Source organism: Apteryx mantelli, chromosome 1, assembly GCF_036417845.1.
Source record: "Apteryx mantelli isolate bAptMan1 chromosome 1, bAptMan1.hap1, whole genome shotgun sequence".
NCBI lineage: Eukaryota > Metazoa > Chordata > Aves > Apterygiformes > Apterygidae > Apteryx > Apteryx mantelli.
In genome coordinates, this window is record NC_089978.1 from 129028145 (window position 1) to 129055673 (window position 27529).

The 27529-nt window shown below is 40.7% G+C and overlaps 1 protein-coding gene across 1 annotated transcript; it reads right to left on the bottom strand.

Moving 5' to 3' along the window:
- Positions 1-455: 455 nt before the first annotated feature.
- ZBTB20 (zinc finger and BTB domain containing 20) lies at positions 456-26048 on the bottom strand. The gene is made up of 3 exons (XM_013950056.2): positions 26020-26048; positions 5422-7029; positions 456-874 (listed from the first exon to the last, which is right to left on the bottom strand). The coding sequence occupies exons 2-3, from the start codon at positions 7007-7009 to the stop codon at positions 456-458; spliced, it is 2007 nt and encodes a 668-aa protein (XP_013805510.1). The 5' UTR covers positions 7010-7029; positions 26020-26048.
- Positions 26049-27529: the final 1481 nt, after the last annotated feature.

Below are 27529 nucleotides of genomic sequence, written 5' to 3' on the forward strand. Positions count from 1 at the left end.
TGTAGATTTTGTAATATATTTTGTTTTGTTTTTTTTGTAGTGCTCTTCACAAGTGAGAAAAAAAGAAATTGTTTTTTGTTTTTATTTTTTCTGTCTGTTTTTTTTTTGTGTTTTTTTTTGTGTTTTTTGTTTGTTTTTGTAGTAAAGAAGGGTTGTATTTAGAGGCCAGTAGCTAGAGATCCAACCAGTGGAGCTCATGAAGCACTACCTGGCCTTAAGGCCACCATCCAAGGGAGGTTGAGAAAATTATTATTCACCCAGCCTCCAGAAATGTAATGTACCAGCAGGCAAAAAACAGTTCTTCATGTAGTACAAAAACAACAAAATGAAACGAACCCAAAAAAAGGAGGAAAATAAAGGTAAAAATGAAACAAAAATCATTTCTTAAATTCTAGTGCCATAGCTTTTTTTGTTGTTTCTATTTTTTGTTCATAACAAAGAGAGAGAGATTCTACTTATCCATCTGACACATGCATCCTCATGTGGTCGTTGAAATGCTCGATTTGGTCAAACTTAGCTGGACAGACAGAGCAGACATACGTGGTCCCCTCTGTGCAGGCCACCACCCCAGCAGGGACGGCCCTTGCACCAGTGCCCGTGGCTCCAGGTGTGCCGTTGGTGGCGCTGTGCAGGGCCACATGCCTCTCCAGCAGGGTCTTGTGGGAGAACTTTTTCTTGCAGATATAGCACTCGTAGGATTTCTCCCCGCGGTGGAGGCGCATGTGCACATTAAGGGAGCTCTTCTGGGTGAAGCGCTTGTTGCAGATACTGCACTGGTATGCCCTCACGCCAGTGTGTGTCACCATGTGTTTGATTAGGTAATCCTTTAAAGAGAAGGAGCGCCAACAGATGCTGCATTGGTGGGGCTTCTCACCTGCCCATTACCAGAGAGAGAGGGAGAGAAAGAAAAACAGACAAAAAAAAGATAATAAAATTAAACCACCTCTGTATGACTCTTTGTAACAAACTAATGGTTAAGACTGACTGGGATCTCTGGAGGGATGCTCTGGCTAAGAGAGAATAATTGCATTAATAACCGTGCTTTCAATACAAAAAAGTATTTTGTGACTAGAGGTTTCACAATGCTTTCCAAATGAGGCTGTTGGTATTCCCTATTTACACACAGTAAAAAGAAGCTCAGATGATTTGTTCAAGTTCACATGGTAAGTGGTGGCAAAGACAGGACTAGAATTAGAAGGTCCTGGCTTCCGCCCCTGTGCTTCAACAACACAGCCTCTGCTGTCCCACAGGCTGAGGGAGAAGCCTGGTGTTCCTTTCTTGTCCTCATTTCTAGAAGGTCTTACTCAAGTTATGTTACCTTTAAGTGCCTCCATCTCTCTACTTGTATGCAATAAAAACATGGACAAAGCTAGCGATCTACCTGCCTTTCACAGACAGCTGACCCTTAATGCACTCTTGTCACATTGCTTTAAATTTCTCAGAAAAGAAATGCTAGAGGAATGCAAAGGAATTCTGCTCCTTATAAAAGGTTTACATTTGTTGTCCCTTTTTCTGATCAAATCTGGTAGCTGAACCATGGACAACAGTAATTAAAAGGGTGCTTCAATACACAAAATGTCTTAGGCCATCCAGCACAATGGAAATGGCAACCCAACAGATATACTTTCAGAATAATGGACATGAAATTTAAATGCTGTGACTGCCCATTAAATAAAATACCTAATCAGGTAAATCAGAGATATCTACCACATTGCCTTCCCCACCCACGGCCATTGTAAAACTGATGGCAGCAACTTGTATAAGCGAACTCTGACCCCATCCAGACAAACCAGTGACTATGAGGATGCACTGAAGAAAATATTTAGCCCATTACATACGACTGGTTTGTCCAGACTTCTCTTAATTGTTCCTCATGCTGAGACTTCTTTTGAGAGACAATGCCATAGCCTCGTATTTCATAGGATGAAGCAACATTTTCATGATACGCAGCCATATCGATAATGTAGCCAAGTCCCTGAATGCCCCATCAAAATCTCTCTTTTAATTTGTTTCCTACACTACTTGTGGTATATTTCAGGTGTGGCAATTCGTCATCGAGAGAGATGGTATCCTAGCTCTGAATCAATCAGAATAATTCTCTATTTCACTGACTGAAAAATGGTTTTCCTTTGGTCATTCTGCAATTTCCTATCTAGTGGAGATTCTTCACTTCCACAGACACCCCGCTTGCTTCTTCTTACAATCTATTTGGGACTACTTTAAACTCTGAAGAGTCAGTCTTCAGGAACCATAACGTATCTGTGGCAATATATCATTTACTCTTTGTAGAGCGAGATTACAATACGCTACTTATATCAATTTTAAGAGAAGACAATTAATATAGATTGGATGGGAAGGACCTACATTTTTATTTCCTCTGAGTCTTCATTGCTCTCTCTGAGTATTTCGCAGTTTGCAGATATGATGGTAACATCTGTGAATGAAATTCACAGGCTGTTCCTCCTTGCACCAATGATGAATTTATCCCTACTTGGTGAAAGACACTTGGTCAAAAAAAAAAAAAAAAAAAAAAGATCAAGTCCTTACTTTCTCTGCTGTGCCAACAACAGTAGTGTGGTAAGTGTAGACAGGCCAATATGCTGGACACGTGCATGTTATGTGGAAAATAATAGCGTGCTAGCTCTAATCATGCCAGATTAATGTATGAGAGACTGATTATATTTACCTTGCTCCTTTTTGCCTTAGGTGGTGTATCTCTCACAGTCTGTAATAAGATCTCTGCTCTAGACCCTGTTAAGACTATGCTATAAAGCACCCTAATTTTTGTCTATGCATATTTCAAATATACAGTGGGTTCTGGCATTCTAGCCTTAACTTCAAAACCTTACTGGGAATTCTTCTCTCTTAAGAATCTCACAACATTTTAGGTTTTCTTTTTTGAATGCAAATTTATTTGCTTCCTAAGTGAACACTGTGTTGCCTTTTCCCACTGTGGATTCTTTATTCTCCTGATTCTTCATCCTGAAGTCAAAGAAAGCATTGCTCAGTGAATTAGATGTGTACGTTCCTCCTCCTGGTTCTGTATTTCATACTTGGCTGTTTTTAGACAACAATATGGGACAGCTATTGCATATTAATCATAGTATGATATGAAGGCAATGATGAAGAAGGCAATAATGGCTTACAAGGTGCAGAGACACTGCATGCGTTCTAAAGCCAGTCTGGAGGAAGCATAGCAAAATATCAACCTCTATTATGTTTGCATCTATGTGAGGCAATAAGGGGAGGTAGGTATGTGCCTACATTGCACTGCTTTCCTTGCATAAAAAGCTAGAGTAAAGTTTTTGAAAGCATAAAAAACAGGCAGAGATTGGGAAGCCTTTAGGTTGTTGGATCCTACCTGAAGCTTTAGACTCTTCTGCAGCTTTTCTTCTGAGCCATTACAGGCAACAAGACTAATTCAAACACTTGCATCTCTCAAATCTTCCACTTTTTCCTTGGATCCTTTCCAGAGTCATTTTGCCTGGCTTCTTCTCACAGGGCTGAGCAAAGCCATTTCACTAGCCACCCTGACAGTGGGCACAGCAGTCTCCTTTCACAGGTCTGCCAAATGACCCTGCCCAGCACTGGACAAGGTTGCAGATACGCTTCCGCTGAGGCTGTACACTTAAAGGCTGTTTTCAGGAGGGTTTTTCTGAGCCCTGTCCTCTGTTGGCTAAAGCGCTATTATTTTCCAGGACATTCTAGGAGCCAATTAGTTCCTAAATGAAATCATGAGTCATTTATCTATCCAGTTGTCTCCTTCCCATTAGAAGTTCATTATTTTTGGCATTCTCAGACCCACACAAAATATTAATTCATGATTGGAGACATCTATCAATTGCCTTGGTTGAATGTATGATTAGTAGCTAGGAATAATTTAGGCCAGGTCTTTCAATATTATTCTTCATCTGACTCCAAATTCCAAATGTAGTGCACAACTGGGGAGAGAAGGGGGAGAAGCACCTAATCTCAGTGAAGTTATCTGTGAAAATGCCTTTCTAGCTTTATGAACAAGGATGAAGGCAAATATATTTGACTGTAATTTTATAGGGATATTTTTCTGAATGACACAATATTGTCTATATATTATTTTAGTTACTCATCCACAGCAGAAAGATTGAGAACTTACACAAACAGCAATCTTGGGATTCAGGATCCTTGATTATTGCAATTATATACTTTGTATTAGTCCTGAGAACTGGACTTTTTATATACGCATATGTACATGTATGTGTCTGTCTTAGATATTTCTGGAGGAATTTGTCATTTAAGTGATAGTTATACATAAATAGAAGTTAAAAGTTTATCTACACACATGGAAGTGAAATCTATTTGATACAATAGAGAGGCATGCATGACTTACATTTCTCCCATACCTTAGGCAATTTCTCCAGGTTCTACTCCATATATCACAAATGGAATATTTATTTTAAGATTTGATGTTAACAAAGCCACTGTTTGGTGAGATAAATATTTATTCTATCTTTTTCCAAACTAGAATTTCTTTCTAAAGTTCAGAATAAGCTGAGGTCCAGGGCAAGCAAAATTTAGTTCTGATCCCAGGACAGCATCTCCATTTAAGATAAATCCTTGCTTTAAAGACTCATAACTTGACAAAGCTAGAAAAGGCAGTTTTGACTCAGTAGTAAATATAGTTTCCTACACTGTCTTAAAAGACCACATAGTAAAGCAGTTGCATTTTTAAACAAAAATGGTGCTTTTGTAGATGTTCTACATTTATTATTTTAAATTTTTCTCTCACTGAGCCCTAAGTTTTTGTACTCACAGCTAGTGAAACACCTGACTTACCAAGAGACAGGAGATTACAGTAATCAGCATCAGTGAAGTACAGAAAATCTTCCTGAAAAGACTCCAAATTTACTTTTCCTATAGAAAATTTTCTTTCCTATAGAAAGATGTGATATGTAGAAAACATGACAGTTCATGTAACCCCCAGGTTTGGACCTACTGCTACAACTTCATCAGTAGTCAGCTTGCCCTAAACTCATGCCAACCATCATCACATGAGCCTAAACCTCCATAACTAAAACTTAGAGCAAGGAGCCCTTCCTCAGTACACACATTCTTTCTTTAATGACTTCATTAGAGTCTTATGCTGCTTCTGCTGAATGCTTACCACTGCTTGTATGGATGCAGAACACATTTCACTCCAAGTGGAAAGAGCTTGTTTCTGCATCATGCACAGTTAGATCCCTATATGGGACCTATATATGTACACTGGGGCTCAACTTTCATGTAATAAGCTTAGGAAGTGTTCAGTGATACCAACACTCAGGATAACCTCACTATCCCTACTGTTTGTGCTGGGGGCTAGCAGGTTGGGATACAGAATATAGGTCCGTGTTTGTAAAGGGCTTTCCCTGGCTTCGCATATAAGCCGAAGGGACACACTCTTACCTGTGTGTACAAACATGTGCTTCACGTAGTTCTGCTTGGCAGTGAAAGTCTTGTTACAGAGAGTGCACTCGTAAGGCTTTTTTTCGCCCTGCCCACCTGCTGTGCTGTGGCCCGCAGACGGGGCCAGGGGCTGTGGGGCTGGCAGCTGGGCAGTAAAGGTTGACAGGCCAGGCTGAGACACTGTGACAAACTGTGTCTGTTGGCCAGCTAAGGGCTGGGGCAGGCTGAAGAGAAAAGGCTTAGGGCCACTGCCAGCAGACTGTGTGGTGAAAAGGGCAGGCAGGTAGGTGTTGCCAGCTGTGCCAATGACCTGAGTGTTGCTGGTCAGAGTCAGTGGCATCCTCAGATTGCTGGTGAGGGTTTCTGTCTGGCGTAAGTAGATCTGTGTGGTTGGCAATGGTTGGGCAACAGTTGTATTGACAGAAGGCTGCAAAGCCCCCTTTTCGGTGTTGTTATTGACTGTGAGCACTTTGCTGTCCATTTCAACGTCATTGCTTCTCTCTGGCGAGGAAGAGTTGGCATCTACATGCTGCTGCTGCTGCTGAGGCTGAGTGCCGTCAGCAGGGATGTCGGTTTGATCTGCTTGGGAAGGTTCTTGCTGCCCGTCTCGGCCCAGGCCAGCCATAAACTGCTGCTCCATGGAATCGGGCTCAGTGCCAATGGAGGAACTGACTCCCGAGTCAAAACTCTCCCCTTTGGGCTCACTCTCAGTGCCTTCTGCTTGGTCAGTGTCCTCAGTGCATTCCTCAGACTCATTGCGCTCAAGGATCTGCACCCTCTGTTGGCCATAGTAGTCATAGTCATCCTCCATCTCCTGCTTAATATGGATGTTGCCTACCAGGGTTTGAATTCGGACAGGGCGTGGTTGCTTGCGGCAGTGTGTGGTCTCTGGAGTGGTTGCAAGGTACCGCTCCATCTGCTGTGATCTCTCATGGATCCGGGTAATCCAGCTGGGGTCTTCCATGTGATGGTCCCTGGGGAGCCCCAGGGCTGTTTCGTGGTGGCTGACCACAGCCCCGCTGTAGAAGGAGCGCTCCCCGCTGCCATTTTGCATGGAACAGGCGTAGAGGGCTGAGTAGATCCTGTCCACGCTGTGCTGCGAGTGGCTCTGCAGGTAGCCAGACTCCGTGTCAGTGCTCTGCCCCGAGGTGCCTGATTCGGGTGTTCCCCTGGGTGTCTCCTGGCCAGAATCCTGAATCACCGGGTAGACCTCTCCCACATTTTGCGAGACAATCCTTGTGCACTCATCAATCACAGTCTTGATCTGCAGGATGCTGGCAGCTGTGAGGATTTGGAGGGCCTCTGACTGCGAGACCCGCAGCACCCCGCTGTACATGAAGTCAATGAGCTTTTGCACAGATTGGACTGACACCACTGAGGGGATCTCAATGTCACTGTAGCCCAGCAGCAGCTTGTCCTGGAAGAAGGGGCTGCCAGCCGCCAGCACGCAACGGTGGGCGCGTAGCATGCTCCCGTGGATTCGGACCGTCACGTCACAGAAGTGGCCACGGTTGCGCTGCTCGTTGAGGGTCTCGAGCACAGAATTGCTGAAGTTGTGAAGGTTGATGCTATGAATGCGCTCTGTCATCCCCTTGCAACTGATGTTACCTGTAGCAAAGCAGGAGACAAAGCAGAACAACAGATTGGGTCTTGTCCTCTGCAGAGCCACGTTCAAGACACTGGCTAAGGTGACTGTCCACTGGATAAACAAAACAGAGAATATTGCAAAAATCACATACAAAGGCACTGAAAAGAAGACATCACCTTTGTTAAAGATAGAAGTAAATTTCTGTCAGTCATTAGCAGTTCATGTCCAGAATTTTTGGACAAAAGGAGACAAAGACAGGTGTAGCTAGCCCAAATTCCAGTCACATTCCTGGGCGTAGGATTTCCTATCAGCTTATATGGCTTAGTGAGTCTAGAGCCAGCCAATTGTAAACACTGAGCATGTGGATTACAGCTGGATTTTAGGCTGTCTGAATGGGGACCCAAACCAGGAAAGATCAGATTCTTACTTTAATGACTCTTTACACCAAGCTGTTAGCACAAAGAGTGTATATAAAAATCTGGCCTCTATCTAGATCATGATTTTAAGGAATTTGGATCCTGGGTTTTATGATTCAGTCACTTGTATCAAAAAGTTGGCAGTGATTTTGTAAAATCCAAATCTGATTCAAGATTTGAGATTTTTGTCTGGAGTTGTGGTTTAGAACATTTGTTACCCAACAGTGACAAACAGTCCTCTATAAGAAAACAAAGCAAAAAGTTAACATGAGCTATCCCCTTCATTTTTAGCATATCCCAGGTTCTGACTGGCACCAGAATGTCATCATATAAAAACAAATGTTCTCCTGCTGTTATTTACTTGACAGAAACTGGAAAATTACAGAAATTTTCATTAAGGAAAACTTTGTCTTGGTTTGGCTGAATAACCTAAGTAAGGAACAGTTTAGAAAAGCACTTAACCAATTTGGGTATAGACCCAACAAGTCCTTCAAAATAACTTTTACAAGTGACTGAAAAGTAACTTTTCAATTTGTCAATCCAGTGTTCCCTATGTCCATCTTGCTTACTTTGGTTTTAATACTTTTTGGTTTCTCTTCTTGTTCGTTACTCATTTTCCACCTATTTAGATTTTGATGGTAGAAACTACATTTTCATCTTTAACTGTGAAGAACCTCCTGCCCCCTGAGGGCTAAATAAATAAAAACATTATTAATAATTTCTATCTCTTAGCACTTATAGTACATACATCACCTTGGTTCCCAAAGTGTACACACAGAAAAGTAATGCAAAAGTCACCACTGGTGTTACAGGTATTTTGTCAGAAACATTCCTACCAAAGCTACAGCTCCTCTTGCTGCAATTACTTGTTAATGTGTGAGAATCTAAAAGTGAAACTTGGTAGAGAAGTATGAGAAAGTTACACCAGCTTACTGTCACCATCTGTTCTAAGAGAAACATACAGAGCAAATAAATGGCATTGAAAGTGGTTTTCAAACAGGCCTTTTAACCTGACAGTAACCCTTTGACTCCAGTGCAAAGGGTGCTTTACATCTCAGACCTAGGCAGCAGCATGCTATACTCACTGCAATTTGCAGGAAACTGTGGAGTCCTCCCTCTCCCGCCTGTTCCTTCTCATTTATCCACTCCTGTCATCTTGAGCACCCTCTATTCTGGTGCTTCAAGAGAAACAACCTTGGACACAGGTGGTTATTTTAATTCTCTGAAGCAGCTGATGATAAAAGGGAAGCATAAAGGTTAGGAACTGGAAATCCTAATGGAGCCAAGCTGTCTGAAGAAGTCTGACGCAAACATATGTAAAGCAGTCAGTTTCAGAAGGGTACTAACCTCCACGTGAAATCAGAGCACTGGGGGGGATGCTCACATAGCAATAACAAGGGGCAAACCACTAACAGTATCATGGAGGTTGTAAATTACATCTGTCTTGTTCATAAACTTTGCCAGGAAACCTGAGCTTCTTTCTCTGATGAGACTGATTATAGGACTGGAAAAATGTTGTCCTAGAAACTGGGATGTATCTCACAAGGCCTTTCCTTCACAGGCATTACAGCTATTATCACCCAAAATAATGTACAGAAGAGGGTATCCCCTCCTCTTTCCCAGAGTCATTTTTCAGAGGCCTCTAGGGTGTTGCAGATGCTTCCCTTCACAACATGTCAGATCACAGAGAATTCAAAATCAATTTAAATAAAATGTGGGAGGTCTTGTTTTGAAAGGAAGAGAACTTGGGAAAAGTTTTATGCCGGTAAGGAAATAGAAAAGTGGAAGGTTAATGATGAATAGATAACACCTTTTTTAAAATCCACTATAGGCCATGGAAACTGGTTGTATAGCTCCCCGTTTCTCTGCATTTCCCTCTGAGTGATGGTCTATCAGTATGTTAGAAATCCTGCTGTCAATAAGTGCTGATCACTACTTGGTTTGCTCCTAAGGATCGCTTTTCATGCAAACAGGTCTTTTAAAAAGTGCTCCTGAAACAGGAAATGGCTTCTAACTTACATTCTGTTTTATCAAATGAGCTATTTGATCATAGAAAGAGATATGCAACCATCTAACTCAATAAACCAAATCTCCTGCCTTGCATATGTTTGGGGGGTGGGGGGAGAAATGTTCCACATGTACCAGAAGGATGCTATGGACAGGACTTTTGACTTGAGTAGGTGCAGAGAATCCTACTGCATTCCTATGCACGTTGGTAGATAAAACTAATTGCGTGAGTGGAACTCTGAGAAGTGTGTCCTTAGAACCAAATTCATCTTAAAAAGATCTGATATGTATCAAGAGACCAGCTGACGTCCCTGGGAAAGTGAATTCTACTATTTATCTGTAGATATGAAAAGCATTATGTACAGAAAAGAGGCAGGAAAAGGTTCGTCCATAAGTTTCAGCAGCCTTTCTCAGGCCCTGCCTGCAGGGAAGAGAGAGTTACAAAGCCACAATGCATTCAGTCACCAGCTTACTTGATGCAAACAGCCAGCTGGGATTAATGAAAAGATTTTTGTGTGCATTCATGAGAAAGTGATATGGATAGTTCTCCTATAGGAACTGATCTAGGATGTTAAACTCCTTGAGGTTTAGGAACTGCACTGCAAGTCACTAGAGTCACTTCATGTAAGGCAAAGAGTAAATTTTGGTTGCTTTTGCTAAAACAAAACTTTCCATTCAAAAAATACTCATTTCTTTACTTCTTCAAGTGAAATAGGAACATCTACCACTTCTTGAACCAAAAAATGACAGAACTTCACTTCTTAGGGACAAAACAAGAGGGATGGATGTAAGAGACATACAGCAAATGGTAAAAAAAAAAGCTAATGCAGATTTTGAGGATATTTTCTCTAGGTCACCTTCCTTGACTTTCAATACTGAAAGCCATACCTATCCAAAGTACAGACAACCAAATCTTTTGCAAGATTGTCAGAGATGCTAACACACAAAACACAGGAGTATAAAAGAGCAGTAATTCTCTTTAACAAATTCCAGAGATTGGCCTGGAGCAAAATCCACTGTCCCATGCAGCTCCTCTTTCTCTCTGCAGAAAATCCTGTCCAGATCCAAGTTTTGTGGCTGTCTCTTACTTGTACATTGTTCTCACCCAAAAGTGCCAAGCCAATGCACTCCATAGAAGATGGGCTTATCAACACAGGTCTGAGTCTAAAGTAAATGCCACATTCTGATAGAGAATACTAGAGCCTTGGACAAGCCAGGGAGTGTAACAGCTCCTTACAAGACTCAGCTACCTACCCCCCCACACACCTACTTGGCACTGGCTCAAGAAAAAGCCTGCTGTCTTGGTCTCTTCTCAAGCCTGCCCTTCTATAAAACTCAAGACAGCGGGAACCTTTCTGTGGAATTCAAGCAGTCTTTGTTAAGTGTGTCCCCCTCCCCGCCTTTTTTTTGTCCAGTAAACATGATGTAGAGATCCCAATGGATTCATTCTGAGAAACTCCTGTAAAATGGTTTTGTCCCCTTTCTGTGAAGCAAGTTCTGATTGGAGGGGTATTCACAAACCATATAGGAAAGAATGGGTGTGAAAATGCAAAGACCATTCTTACCCAGATGGGCAATGAATAGGCGTTTGGCCAGTTCAAAAAAAAAAAAAAAAAAAAAAAAGCAGAAGAAAGAAAAGAAAAAACTCTCAGACAACTGCACAGATTATGCACATTTGCAATCCTCCTGGGATGTAATTTGAAGCTGGCATGGCATAAAGGTGAACCATATTACTGTGCAAGTTTGAAAAAAGCTACGTTTCCCCATATGCAAATATACTGATTAAACTGTCAGGCTATTCACAGAAACACGCATGGAATTCATCCTAGACTAGTAAGAAGGAGCACAACATGGATGGGAAAGGGAAAAACTTTTGTTGTGTAATACATGACTGAGTGCTTAGTTTAGCATTTTCCTGAATCTCATCCACCACTCCCGCTGACTTTTATGCTATGGGTATTCAAAAGGAGGATTTTACCATAAGAATGACAATGACAGCCTCTCCATGTACAGTACCAAAGGGGAGGACAATGGCAGAAGGAAACAGCAGGCAGTAGCCTCCTGGAACATACTACAGAAAACGTGGAAGTGTTGTAGTGAGATACAGAAGTGTGGAGCAGCATTAAAGGTGGCCTTCTATTTCCCAAAACTACCATACATGGACCTATACAAAACTGGAAAGGTATGGCCTGCAAAGGTGATTTTTTTGTTTGCCAGAAACATAGAAAATGATCCCAGCAAACATGTGATATAGCAGAGCTACAAAGATGTATCAAATACTAAAGACTGCAGACCACATGCACATACGTTCAGGTTCTACATTTTAAAATATATTTAGTAATTTTTTTTTGTATAGCCACTAGATGTCCCTTTCTGCAAAGCAAATGCTTGCTGCTTTAATGCTTACAACTGAGAGATATCACAGAATTTGATCTTCTCTAGTGTCCTTTAAAATTATGGTACCTCAAAGCTCATCGCACTATTGCTAGAAACACAGTGACTAGGCAACCATCACAGCTATTGTACTTCAGCAGCTCAGCGCATAGCCTTCACCTGAACCAAATTGCCTAAGGCACTGGAATCCAAGCTCTTTTTTGAAACTGCTCTGGGGTCTTTCACAGGAATATCTAACAGAGTGTATCCAAAAGCTCTGTTTTGCCTTCACACTTGAGAAGCAAAAAAAATAACCATCTTATATCCTTGAGAGTTGGTGGGGTTGTGGAAACTGATATGGATTGAGTTTTTATCTGAATTTTCTGCAGAAGCAATCAGCAAATTGTTTTGCAACCCACCTCACTGATGTTTAGACATGCTAACTAGAACTAGTTTGACATTACTATTTAGTTTGTCTTCCTGACAAACTTCTTAGGCTTTGCATTGAGAAAAATACACATTCTGAGAGACAGTAGATAAGTTACAAGCATTGTATCTCCTATAGAATTGTATGGTGTCTTCACAATTTTACCACCAAAATGACAAATGCCTCCTTAGGTGGGAAGATATCCTGTGCTAAGACAAAGATCTGGGAATTGGAGTTGGTAGGCTCTCTTCCTACTTCTAAAGCTGTTTCTCTGTGCATCTGTAACCCAGCTGCCAGGTCCTGGGAGCCCCACAAACTGAAGTAACCTGCTGCTGCTGTAGCACCACTGGAGACCAGCATCATCATCTGCTCCTTACCCTCTTTGTCTGCTGTGGAGTAGTTTTGGAAATCTCTAATTCTTGGTCTCCAAACCATATGTTGGAGCACCACAGCCTTCTGGTTGTACCAAACAGATGCACCAGGTTTTTCAGTCAGTCATCTTGTCTATTCCTCTTCTTTCTGGTGGGAACAATTTACTCAGATCACCTCTTCAGAAATTAGTTTAACATGTTTGCGAAAAACAGCAACGTGGGGGATTTCATCTCCCTCCCCAGATTGTCTGTTCTCTCTCTCTCTCCTAACTCTAGAGCAAGAAAGTTTTCCTAGCATTTGACTTTGAAATCAGTTAATCATCCTCTCTTCCAACAGACATGGAAAATTATTGACCATTTTCCTCTTATATATTGGAAGATGTCTCACATTTCTTCTTTAGACTTATGTTTTCTAGAAAAAAAAAAATTTTTTTCAGTCATCCTTATTGCATATATGTTCTGAACTCTTTCTCATTCTTACCCTCTTCTAACTTCTCTCCAGTTTGTCTCTCTTTTATTTACACTGCAGCACCCTTCAGTGGAAAAAGTACTCTAGCTGAGTGAGCTGAATGAAACAGTTGCCTGAGATGACAGATATAGGATACTTTTTAAGTACCTTATAGAATAAATAAAACAAGCAAACAAAGCCCTGTTACCAAAATAAAACTCTACAGATTTTCCTTAAAAAAGGCATTTCTCAGTAAAGAATACTTACTTTGGAATGAAAATCTCAACTGCTGTACAAATATGACAGTTCAGTGGAAACACAGGATTTCCATCACAATATATGAAAGCTCTTGTGGTCCCACAGTTTCCATAAGAAGCTTTCTCATTTCCATGTAGCTGTGTCTCCTGTTCAAAACTTAGCAGCATAACCATGAGTGGGTACTTTCTTCAGTTCCAATGGCCTGATTAATCCCTCCTGATCCAGTTTTATTTTCTGCTGTTTTCAAATTAGTTATTCTAAAATAAAACTGGATTAATAGAGCAAAAACTCATATCTATTATTTCCATACACATAATCAGTCCTGCACCAGGTGCCTACTCTCTGGGAGCAGGAACTCTCCTACTCTTAGTATATTCCAATGATGCTAGAAAGGCAGGTCTAGCCAATCCTGCTCAAACTGATTTTCCTGAATATTTGGCCTCATTTTTAAATGGGGACTTCAAGAGGAAAAGCTTGTATGGAGTTTCAGGAACACAGAAGAACATTTGTATCCTCAGCAGGAGATCTGACCAGGAGCAGCCCTTGCTTTCTGTTGCTTTAAAGGTTTGCTGGAGTTTTCACCCAATCATCTGCTTGAACATCTTGAAAATCAGTATCTCCTTCTATAATATCTATCCAAAACAAACACCAGATGACACTACATGAATTGCCCTAACCCTACCAGATTGTTGTTAGAATCAAAATATGTAGCAGTCTACATTTAACAGGAAGTACTGTATTTTTACCAGCACCACATCTATTAATGTGTCAGCAATATACTCTATGGAAGAAAGTATCACTGCATGTTCAAAGCTGTCAAACTTCTCTAGATTTCATAGTCTAATAACTACATTTATTTGAAAGGCAGAAATGCATGCACACACAAACACAACCTTATTCTCCAAGGAGCAAACATATCAGGTAGACGGCTAATGAGTTTGTTTAAACTTTGTTCAGAAGACAGGCTCTTCCTGAAGACTAAGGAATGCTGAGCAAATTTCCTACGGACAATTTATTCAGTAAATTGTCCTGCCCTTTTTTAGCATCTATCTAATGACAAGATATCCATTTTACACATAATCGAAGACTGAACTGTAGGTGTGCTGTACATAAAATTGCTCCTACATCCAGTGCACATAAAATCCCAAAGCTAAGGATAAAACCCTACATTTCAACCTATATGCTTGTGGAGCAGCCAATGAATCATTTTCCTATGCTTCGCCTGAAAGACTGCAGTCCATCAGCACTAATTCTGTTTACTCTCAAATTTGCAGAGTGGCAACATGTGTGCTTCAGTTTGCTTCATATGTAGAACATGGAGAGCCTCATTCACCCAATTCTGCAGAAGAAATGCCTGACTTGATTAATCTTTACAAATTGTTCAGCATTCCTTGGATAAAAAGCACTATAGAAATACCAAGAAATAACTCCATAGGTTTCTTCAGATTTTTTTCTCCTGGCTTACAAAAATTAAGTTTTCCTCCTGCACTACTTCGGTGCCTTGATTCCTTATGGTACTCCTTATCCTACTTATAACTGTGATATACCAGGTAACAACTAGTTCCAATTCATAGTATTTTGGTGACAAAGTGTTATAGCATGTTCAGCTATTTTTAAGCTAGAGAAGTACTCCATTTCCGGACAGGGCATTTACCTTTCATGTTCTCTTTCCAGTTTGTATTCTTGCTATTTTAGGAACTTCAAAGATACTTCAGAAAAAGAGGGCACACTCTCAAAAGCCACTTTTATTCCCAAGTACATATTTGGGGTTCAGACCAATACACCTGCACTATAAATACAGGCACATATACACACATAGCCTGTTTCTCTGAATTCTCTGCTCCTCTCTCAGACCCTCGGTTGCTATAGCCATGCCTATATATCTCCCTAGTGTGGACACAGACTATATTGATGGAAGAAGTTTTTCCTGTAGGTATCTAAGCACCTCCAAGCAACTAAACTAGCAGAAGAACCACCAAAGCTGCTATCACAACTGCACTAACAAGGATTTTACTGGGCTTTACAAGGACGTTAATTCCTGTGCCCTGGACAGCTGTAACCAATTTACATTAGCAAAAGATGGGATCACCAAACAGCATTAATAAACATAAAGGGAGAAAACTGTTTGTACAACAGCCCTCTTGCAATTGGAAACAGACAAAACCAAGTGGCCACATGATGGCACCATTTCCTAGGAAGAGAAACCAGGTGCTGCTCATCCCTCCCTTCATTATGGAACATTTTAAGCTTCCAAATGAAAAGTGTTTCGACTGTGTTCGCTTGTTTCCAAAGAGTTCAGGCATGATTATGCGAAGCCCCTGCAAGACCAACTGTTTTAACTGGCTGTAATTTTAAGGCAGTTTGGCTCTTTAAAAATCTAGGTGCTTCTTTTGCTAGTTTTAATTCCCAGTGCCAGGTGCCATTACTTAGAGGGCAAGCTGCACTAGGGGGTTTGTAGTAAACCTGCCACAGAACAGGTAAGAGGTAAGATGGGCCCACAATGCCCATGAAGTTACTGTGTGAATACTTTCCATTTAAAGAAAGAAGAGAGGGACACTTATTGGGAAAAAGAACAAATAAACTTTTAGAAAGATGTAGACTACCATGGTTTATTTTGCTGCTCCCATGGTCCTGATCAAAAGCTTACTGTAGTCATTAAGAGCTCTTCCATCTGTTATAAGGGGCTTTTGTTAAGAGCCTTGTAGTGTATTTGGGACTGAAGACCTGTAAGGAAAGTGAACAGAGATTCCCTTTGGTCATCTCACTGGGGTGGATTGCATGAATTTATGTCCTCTCTCAGAAGCATGATTTAGGAAGGAGAAATGGCTGGGGTTGGGAGCTGAGTGTGGAGGAGGAATGAATTAGAAGGATAAAAGGTTCAAATACATTAAAAAGTGTCTCCAAAAGAGACAATTGCTATTCCGTGAACTCTTTCAGATTTGCCCTATATTGTTAGTTTTTTTCCCCAGGCAGAAAGACAAGGAGGAAAGCTTATCAGTTTGAGTGTGGTTAAATACAGTAAGCCTGAAAGCCTGTGGGCTTTGGGTAAAAGGAAAATATAGATTAAAACCTCTTAAGATTACCTGTTTAGAAGGTTTCTATTCAAGCTAGAATCCACTACAGGGAGTGTTTGTAGCAGTCTGTTAGGAAAAGGGTGCAGTCAGAAATGGTTGGCTTTGGTGGGAGAGCTGCAGTCTACCAAAGAGCACTGTTATACTCTACACGTTTCCTGAGAAACACTTTTAAATGTGAAAGACTTTGTTGTAGTTGGAGAAATAGAGGTTGATGGGAGAAACAAGGAATAGACACCAAGTTGTAAATGCCAGTCCCCAGGACTGGGAAGAGGATTCTTTTCTCTCTTTCAGTAGCCGTGTCTCAGCTCCAGTTAGAGAGAAGCTATCACATGGAAATGATAGATTTCATTTGGTTATTTTTTCCATTTATCTTTTTTATCTATTAGTGAAAGGCTAATTGTTAACTACTACAACTGTTTGCTTTGGTGAGTATTTCAACTTAGAAATATCGTGAGACAGATATTCATACTGTGTGAGACTGTGGCCTCTTTATCTTGAGTTTAGGGGGAGAGTGCTCCGGCCTGCTTATAATTCAGATTTAAATATCAGTGGGAAACAGAACATGCTCATGTCATGGATATTGACAGTCCCAAGGAAAACTTCTGTCCTCAGTTAGACCTCTGAAATCTCTGGGAAGAAGCAGAGATTTCCAAAATCACCTGCTTAGTTTTTGTAGGAAGAAAAGTATATGGCAAAATGCTTTAATATTAATAAATAAAGGCAATAAATAAGAGTACAGCATTCTTGGGTGGCTTAATATTATCAGACCGATCTGTATCATTAAACATACGTTGTCAGCCCTAATACTTTTTTTCCCCCACGAAAAAGGCCCAGGAATTACATGTATACACATAGATACAGATGCTAACAGGTGATACTAATACACTGCATAACAGCTTTTTCTTGGATTTGCCCTCAGGCACATTCTGCCCTTTACTCAGCCAAAAACATCAGAGATAGCATCTGGATGTTTTACTTCTGAATACAGGGTGGGCTACGCCCTGTATTGAAACACTACATAGCATCAAAGCACAAGCTATTTCTATTAAAGTTGACATGGTTGCACACAAAGGCATGAAGCTGTGGGGAGAAGTCCCTTGCTCTGTTTTTATTTCCTCTATCATACCCCTTTTCACACAAAAATTGCTACTTTGTGGTTTTTTCTCTGTCTGTGTAACATCAATAAATTACACGTTATCACTCCTATCATCTACTTATAAAGAGTCTTTCAAGATTTTTAATAGATGCACAATATTGCTACACTTACATTTTCACTGGTTAAGAACTCAAAAATAGCTGTTGTGAGATTACTCTTAATTTATACTACTTCTCTCTTGTGGGCTTTCAAGAAGAAGCATTTCACCACCGGTCACAGATTGATACAGAGTGCCGGTCACAGATTGATACAGAGTATATATTGTGCATCCCAGCTGGGCAGAGATCCTTTGGGTATTTAACACAACAAAGCTGGGATGAGTAGGGGTTCTAGTATTTGTTTATCCATTTTTCCTAGGCGCTGTTAATTCCTCAAGGAGCTATTTGTGCTGACAGATTAACTAGAGATCCTGACTTCTCTTTGTCCTGCAGCTCCTGAGTGGTGGATACATGATAAGACTAGATCTCACGTCATTTTAGCTTTGTAAATGATTCTGTGAGACAATGAAAACAGGCATAGGAACATAAATAAAATGGTGGCACAATGGCATTTTCCCTTGCAATAATAATATTTGGAGCACTGTGGAACCCAAATGCACAGCACTAGCAAGAACATGCAGTTGTGCTCCATTGTTATAAACCAGGCTGCAAGGACAAATACCCTGACTAAATTGGAGAGGTTTAGTGGCACTGTGGTGGCTTACAACTGATTTTCACCTACAGAGTAGATCAAACATCATATTTCTTGTGGAAATACAATGATCTTTTTTCTCACATCCCATTGCATGCTTTATAAACATTAGCAGGCTGTATAAATCAGTATCTGGTTTCATGTTTTAGGTTCTCTCCCAGCACCACGTTAAGACTTCACTTCAAAACTGTTTTGAATGAAAGAACTCTCTTTGTGCAAACAAGAACAACAAAAGAATTGTTTTATTTTTCTCTCCTTCAAATACTGCTCTGGCCCTACCTTGTTCTAAAGTTATTGAGTGGGATCACAGCACACAGATTATATGGCTACTTTACCATGGATAAGCAAGAAAAACGAAGAGAAAGTGACCACGGAAGCTCAGATGAAAAGAGCAAAAACCTCCAATGCTAGACAGATCAGTGCTGAAAGAGAACATAAAGTGACCAAGTCTATTTTTACATCAGTAACTCTAAGCGTAGCTGCAACAAACTGGGCCAGCAATGTGCCAGCCAATGCTTCACAAAGTGTGGGAGGTGTCTCCTTATAGCATGCAAAGAACTAACCAAGAGAAGTGAGCACTGAGTTATGCAGGGCTTTAACAAATCATAGCAGGAAAAAAGGACGTGTGGATGCAGCTGCTTTTGCTTCCTTCAGTGAAGACTCACCTCTCAAATGTTCAAAAATCTTTTCTGTTTGACTCTGCTACATGAAGTGTCCCACTGTAGACCTTATTAGGGAAATGGTACGTTTAGTTTAGTCTTTGTACCCAAGTAGGACTGAGGAGATGGCAGCAGTAGTGTGCATGGTTAAGACATGAAATAACAATGAACAGCACATGATAAAGTTTGACACCCTTCAAGCAGATCATATGAAAAGGTAGTTCTGGCACATGCAACTTCAGGATGGAGGATCATTAAAAGAAAAAAAAAAAAGAAAAAGAGGAAGTTAGTCAGAAAGAGCCTGAAAGGAAAAGATAAGGAATTAAAATCCATAGGATCAGCAGGGAGGTGGCCTGAATAATACTTTATCAGAATCAACATGCATATCCAAGGACAACAAAACCAAAAAGAAAGTAGAAAAACACTACAATGGTTAAATAACAAGGTAAAAGAGTTCATTAAAGCTGAAAGTGTATCTTTCCAAACATGGAGATCATGCCCAAGTGACACTAATAGAACAGAACATAAGCTGTAGCAGGCTAGATGTAAAACAAAGATTAGGCAGAGCAAAGAGGAAATTTAAAGAAAAACAGCTAAAGGTATAAAGACAAACACTGTAATAAAATACCTTTTAAATACATCAGAAAGAGGAAGCTTACAGGGCAATGACTGGTACCTAAGAAGTGCCTCAGATTATATAGATGAATAGATTAAATAGACAAGTAGCAGACTTGGTGGGTTAGCCAGACCACTGATGTATGAAAGCAGTAAAGTAATCAAAGAGGTTATAGAAATTGTGCAGTGGAATTGATATTTTTGCTTTAATTTTCAGATGGAGGATGATGGGAAAAGGTAAGCTACCTCAAGAGGGGGAAGAGGAAAACACTGTCCTGGAGAGCATTATTTAAATAAAAAAAAAGTAATAGGACATCCTAATAAATTAAACAATAATAAATACTTAGAGTTGCATAGTACTCATCAAGGAACTATGAGTGAAATAGTTGAGACACTAAAGCCATATATAAAGCACTTACAGGAGGACTCACAACTTCAAGTATGGTAATAAAAATCTGTGGGGGGATTCAGAAAATACGAACAGATAAATTCAGAAACACACTGCAGATGTCTTATTGGACAGTTAAAAATATGTCTTGGTGGCTGTAGTATGATTTACAAGCAGAAATACCGTAACAGTATCAACCCAATCACCTCAAAATTTTAAGAATGGCTTAAACCTATGAAATTTTAGAGTAATAGACTTTTATCCTCTTTCCTGGTACACAGAAGGAATAGATGCAGTGGGGACATCTTCAAGTTTTACCCTGAAATCATGAAAGCCAGAAACTTGAATGACTGTTTTAAATTGAATCTGAAATTATGAATGTTATCACTTAACTCCAAGAGCGAGAACAGTAAGAAAACCACTAAACACCACAAGGATTGACAACCCAGCATCACGCCAATATTATGGTCATCAAATAAGGGAATCAACATTTACGATAATTAGACAAGATTTTCAAAAGTGTCTATGTGATTTATAAGCATAAGTGACTTATACATTAGTGAAACTTAGGCTCCAAAGTCACAGTTGCTTTCGAAAACATACTCATTGACTTCGTAACTGAAGTACCATATGCTATTAGTCATTTCTCATGAGAAGAAAAGCCCGAGAGACCAACCTGACAAAACTCACTTAGTGTACTGATTAGGAATACAAAGACCAGTTCTAATCAGTAGTACAATATTCTGCATCACCAATCCTTTGGTGTATTGTGATGGCTTTTTCAGCAGAGGCAGAGTGAGCTCAGCTTATAGTTTTACATACCTGTACTTGCACTTACTTCTGTATGCCACATGGCTCTGTACAATTCAACCCACATATCTGCTTCTATGAAACCACAAATCATTCCTGGCTGATATTTCTTCGATAATCTTAGAAATATAAACCAACAGGTTATAGAAACCATCCATGGATGTTAAAAAGAGAAGTATTCACTATACAGAATTTCAAATATCCTGCAAGACAAACAGAAACTAAGTCTCTTGATGTCAGTATTTGAGAACTATGGATGTCCTTGTTTTCAAATCAGCTTGCTACAGAGAAGGCCTGTATCTTTATAAGTATATGGACTAAAATAGATATCTAAACATACATCATTTCTTAGGTCACCAAAAACAACCTAAAATTTTTCAGCATTAGCTAACACATGCCACACATAGATTAGCAAAATACAGATGAAATTACTATTAACACACTGTCTGACTCTGAAACCAAGGAAGCTAGTAGCATCAGTACTTCTCCTTTGAGAAATAATCATAGCCACACATTTCCAGAGGTTAAAAGGGAAGGCCATAAGGCCATAGGTTTTCTTCCTGCCACAGAACCACAAAGAGAATATAAAAAACGTAAAAAACAAAGATGAGGCCAAACTGCCTTCAGATTCATCCAGCCTCTACACTAGCCCCAGGCAAAGCAAACCTGTTAATTCATAAAAAGCGGATATAGGACCCCCCTAGCTGCTCAAGAAAATGAAAAGCCAGAGTTTCCATCCTCACTCTTAATGCTCTGTGGAGTTTAGAAAATTGCAAGGTACAGAATTCCCTCTCTGCCTTTCCTCATTATACTGGAAGGCTACCATGCTAGGAAAATTAGACTTTAGGAGGAGAAAAAAAAAAGGACTGGCTCAAAGTTCTCATCCTGTGAAAGTTAAAAAATGTTGGATTCAGACCAAGTCAGCCACATCACTTGAGCATGTATGGACAAAGGGTTCAGAACTGGTCCATCACCAGAAGTGTTTATAAAATGCATTCTATTTAATACGTATGAGCCCCCTGTCCCCTCAAGAAAAAATAATTTTAAAAAGTCCTCCCTCTTCTCAACTTCTTGCCAATGATTGCTTTTTTTTTTTAAATTGTCCATGCCTCACTTTCCTTCTTGACTTTCACTCCCTATCAGAATCTCAGACCTCTTTTAAGGATTCTGTATTCTCTAAAAATCATAAAGATCACTTCAGCAGATTTTTCCAATGATTGTCCAACCTGCTTCTCAGTCCTATGAAACTCTTTGCTAAGATGTTGCTTTTCCCTTGTCTGGAACAAATTCCTTCACAGATGGACCATCCAATGTCTAAGAATAACTCTTTCAACTATCAGTAGAGACAAAGAGATTCAGTCGCACTGTTCCCATGGGATTCCTTTGAGTTTGGACACATCTGTTAAAATGCATACATCACAGCCTGAATGAAGTTTTTGTCTGATTGTATCTCTGAGCACTTGTGGAAGTTTCTGCCAAAATGATCTTATCTCTTGACACTCCCAAAACATAAGTCTGTATAGTTATGGATGCCTTCTGAAGAGCTCCTGCAGTAAGTGGCCTATAAAGACCAAATCAATTTGGACAGAGCCAAGTCCTGACGACTTCCTTCCCTCTCAGCAAAATTTTTGGAAGCTTTACCTGAGTGAGTTCAGCCTTCAAGCCTAAGACACTACCAACATTACATGTCATCTATTCGTAAGCAAGAAAACGTGGAAAGTTGCAAACAGCATCGTCATATACCTTACCTTTGCTTCTTTGAAACCCTTCCAGAACCTGTGCCTCCATATTTGTCTTTGTAGTCTTTCGCACAAACTCCTTTCTTCTGGGTAAACAGCTACATCTGTTTGTGACAGCTGACTAGCTAGAGGTATAACTCATTTGGAGCTCTATCAGCTCACTCTATGATATAATTCCAAATTAATTTGAAGTGGTGCTTATTATCTGCCAAGCCCTACATGAAACCAGTTACCTCAGGAAGCACCTCTTCCTCTAACCTGCATCTCCAACTGCATTGTGTGAGCAAGGATTCCCCAAAACTGAAAAGGATGGGAATTGGACACAGTACATGCTAGGTTCTGGATTTTGCTTCAAGGATTCATCTGCACTGGAAATATATCATAAATGTTCAAATCCCAAAATCTAAGTCCTACAAGAGTCAGAAATAGCGCAATTTCATTGCATTGGGAATAAATGTCAGCAGAAACAGCATGCAGAATACACTACATTACAGGACTAAGTCCTAAAAAGAGCTGTGTCACACATGAATTTACCCAGACTTTTCTGCTAACTACTTGTTTCACTAAGACTAGCATTCAGACTACTGCCTAGGCTTTCTTCACCTCTGCATTTACAGCTGAGGAGCAGGTGGCTATCCTAGAGTTTTTATTGCCTATGCTTGGAAAAAGTATTTTTATATGAATCATTCCAAAAGCACCCTGATTTTTTAACGTAGATTGCTTACGAATATTCCTCATAATAAATATGTGGTGATGTTTTCTGCCAAGCACTAGTGATTGTGCATGCAAAATGGTCAGTGAAGATTTCAAATGGATTTGAATAGGTGGTCCATAAAATCCAAGTCTTTCTTCCAGATACATGAATGAGAGCTCATGGAACCATCTGTACATCAGTAAATTTTTCCAAGAATTTAAATACCTTACACGCTGACTTGTGCTGGGTGTTTCTGATATTCTGCATCAAACTATTCTGCTCAAACTTCTTGTGTAATACTAGTTTTTAAGTATCTTTAGATTATTTACCATCCTCTAGAAAGCACTTCATCAGAATGAAACATCTCCTTTTGAAAATGAAATACGATCTGCCCCGTCAGGGTGGTAGAGGCAGTATTGTGGTCTGGGCAAGGGAGGAAAAGCAGTATTGCAGTGTCTGGAAGGCAGAAGGATAGGAAGTGCTGCTGATCCAAAGTAAAGCACCATCACGGGTCCAAAAGGTGAGGGGAAAAAGATGTGGCAATGTAGCTCAGAGAGGAGGGGAGGTGAAGGGCAAAGGTAGGGATTCTCGGGTGCGAGGAAAGAACCAGTCCAAATGGCAAGAGAGGCAAAAAGTAAGAAGTTGGTAATGGCAAGAAAGTTCACTTAAAAACGTTGGGAGCCACAGATATTAATCTCTCAGGTCAACTAACGTGTTCCAGCACTAGGGACTGAGGCAATTAAAAAAAAAATTACCAAATGACACAATAGATAGCTATAGTAAATATGCAGACATAAACTTATCATATCTCATTTTTATTTCATGTGAAAAATTGGTATTGTTATTTTTCACGTGTGTGCCAAACACTGATTATATGAATACTGCCCTAAACAAATACAGCTTGATAAAGATTATAACCCACTATAAATAATAGGAGTTTTTCCATTGGTTTCAAAGCATATAGGATCAACTGACAGAGATCAACCCCGCAAGAGGCTTAACTTTTTTTTAATTTTTGTATCACTCTAATTGTATTATGGGAACTAATTTTCAACACTTACTGAAAAGTAAGCGTTCATCAGTCCTGAAAATGTTATTAAACTTCTTTTCTAAAAAACTAACTTCAGTGTGAAAGGAGTATCTGATCTGGGTTTGCAATTTTTCATTCATATTTGTATTATGGATTTAGTAGGAATGGAAGTTGATTTGTGAACATTAAAATCTTTGGGGTCTAAAAGACTCTGCTTGTCCACAGAACAGGTAGAGCATGAAGAGTGGCAGGCTCCACTTCCCCATACCACCTTCTGCCAATATTCCTCACCCTTGGCTACCTCAAAAAGCAAAAGCAGGAGTTCATTCTCTGAGTTCCCTACAATCCTGCTGGCCTCTGTCCTAAGGTTGCTTTCATGACTTTCCATTTGTCCTGTCAAAAAACATCAGTGTGAGGTTTCAAATCCCATTTGCTAATGAACTCTTTCATCTTTATGAATGGGATAAAGAGATTCTTTGTTTGAAAATAAGGATTATTTTTTCCTGTTGTTCTGCTCAATTTGTGCATCTTTTCACAAGCTGCTTGTTTTCAGAAAACATTGCAAGACAAAACTGTACCCTGGTTTTAACAGTCTCTGACATCTCAAATTTGAAGGTAATTCTTGTATATACTAAACTGCATGGTGCCTGCTGCTCCATTGTTTCACATCTCCTTCTCTTCTCCCCCAATCACCAGGTGAGATTTAGGGAATTTTCCCCAATGTTTTTATCAGTTCTATAAAAATCAAGATCTCTAGAAGAAGCTCATAATGAATAAAGTCAGAAGCCAGTAGGAATGAATTGTAGCTAAAGTGATTTTGATAGTGATGATCCTTACAACCTGACTGCTTCCAAGCTCGGCCCTGAGGCAGGATTTTTAAATTAAAAAAAGAAAAGGATATACATAATTTTTAATCTGATTTTTTATTGTCATGCCCTGATTTTTTTATAGGCCTCTGCAAAGTCTAGTTGACTTCTGAGCTCTTGAAACCTGGCATCATCATCTTTCTTTCTCCTTTTCCCCCTTGTAAGTTTTACAAAATCTTAAAACCACCTCAAAGCAGGTAAACTATATATTCTAAAACTAGTAAATGATAAGGCTGACATCACCCTCTGTGTCCCTGCCCAAGAGACTTCCAGGCAGGGAATACTGTGAAATGATAATGTTTTGAAGAGCTGACAGGGTAAATTCTGACTTTCCAAAATCCAGTTTAAATCATTCCCTTCCTTGTTTCAGTTTTTTTTGGGAAAAATGGAAAAGAGCATTTTTTAAAAGGCCAATTAACCTGTGCTGAGTAATCTTACAGTGAATGCACTGAAAACAAGGGCCTTAAGCTGGTATGGCCACACGGGTTTCCAGAAATCTTCCAGACCTCTTGTAGGTTAAATCTCATCCCCTCTCCAGGAGCACTCCCCTCTTTCTTGGTGGAAATCCTTTCTAATCCTGGCTGTCAGGGCCAGACACTTGCTTTCTCCCACTGCAATAAGGCATGGATTGAAAAACCCAGTCAGCAGATATGGTTGGGTAATGAGAAGCATGACTACCTGTACAGGAGTAACTACAGTGCTAGTTAGAAGACATGTTCGAGGGCTCTTATTTTATTTCTTAAGAAGTAGGAGCAGCCAGCGATCTGACTTAACACACTCACAGGTTCCTCTGGCTGATTGCATTATCATGACCTCAACAGAAAACACTCTCAGAGGTAATTCCCACAGAAAGGAAAAGGTAAACCCTGAGGAAGTCTTGCTCATGCCATTATGCAAAGAACATGCAACTGGCTGGAAAACCTTGTCTGCTATCAGGAATGTATTTTTAAGAAGCCCAGAGCAACCCAGCAGTGTGTTGGTGTACTCACAATCAGATGACCCTGTGCGTGCGTGCAGGTTTGTTGGTGAATGTGGTGAGTGGATGAGGGCCGGGCCCAGAGACGGAACAGCTTCAAGGTTCAGGCAGGGAAGGCCCGGCTTGGCGCTGCATGCACCCGTCTGAGTAATCTCATTCTCCTCAGACGCCTCCTGGTTTTCAGCTGTCTTGGGTTTCCTCCTGAAAACAAACAAAGAGACCTTTGAAGGGACTGACTGCGTACTTGGGAAGAGGCATTTTTAGAATCTGTTAAAGATAACTTTCTCTCCCCTTCTCCTCCTTTTCCCTTACAGGGAGAGAGGCAGAGAAGACTCTCCTCCATGCTTCTTGTTTGGAAACAAGCTGCTCCTTGTTTTGACTCTGATGCAATGGCCCCGAGACTGTATTACAGCAAACAGGCCAAGCACGAAGATCCTCATTCTGCCCCTACTGATGACATATAAAATGAAACTCGTCCCATCGGTTTAGACAGTCGGAGCTCCATTTGACAAATATTAACTAAGGCTGTAGCATTCTGAAGAGTTATACAGAAATGTAACAGATTCGTCTGAAAAACAAACAAATATGAAAGTTTCCAGTTCAACACAAATCACAGCAAAGACTCGTTTTGTAGAGGAAAGCACTGAAGTAATTTTGAGATGCAGAGGTCCTCGAAGTAAAGCATTAAGATTTGGAGCCTGAAACAACTGATTACAAGCACAATGCACACTAGCTCTCCATGCCTTCCTCTCTCCTGAACCTCAGAGCATTTTGTAAACACAAAGAATTAAGCCTCCGAGGAGTATTAAGCAGGTAGTGATTACCGCCTCCATTACACAGATGGGCAAACTGAGGCAAAACAGAGGGAAATGACGTGTTTGCTGTGTTCAATCACACAGCAAACCTCTGCAGGGAAAAGGCAAGAGCCCACATCTCCTCATTGCTTCTCCTCTGTTTTAAACTCCCCCCAAATGCTCTGTACATTGCTCTTGGAAGCAGGTAGCTGCTGAGCTTCAGCCACAGCCTCTCACCTCGGCCACCACTGCCCTGACCCAACGGGCAGCCGCTGCACTCAGCTAAGCACCTGGCAGCTCCTCTCACATGCCAGGGGCTGTGGCAACGCTGGTGAAAACGTACAGGAGCCAAGGAGGCTTGGGTGGCCCAAATAAAATCCAGTCATCTCCTGACAGCCCCTGCCATGAGCAGTGATGGGTCATTTGGGGGGGAGCAGGGGAGCTTCCTCAAGGTGGCTTCTCGCGTGGCGTGCGGTTTGGGGGCTGCATTTGGCCCGAGCGAGGCCCATGCTGCAGCACAGGCGCCGCTAAAGGCAGCACCCAGCCAAGGGGGGTGACCCGCATTGGCTTGACCCAGGATCCCCTTGTCCAGCAAAGCCCCTCCCTAAGCACATTAATTTGCCTCTGGAAAGAGCCGAACCGGCCGCCCTGGCCACCATGCCGTGGCCCCCGCTCCCCCAAATCCTACCTCCAGCTGCTTGCGAAAGCACGGCCACTAACACTAGCAAA

Excerpts from the sequence above, each read along its gene's own strand:
- ZBTB20 (XM_013950056.2), bottom strand. The coding sequence starts at position 7,009 with ATGACAGAGCGCATTCATAGCATCAACCTTCACAACTTCAGCAATTCT. Across the intron at positions 875-5,421 it reads GCACATGTTTGTACACACAG|GTGAGAAGCCCCACCAATGC; the intron begins GTAAGAGTGTGT and ends GGTAATGGGCAG.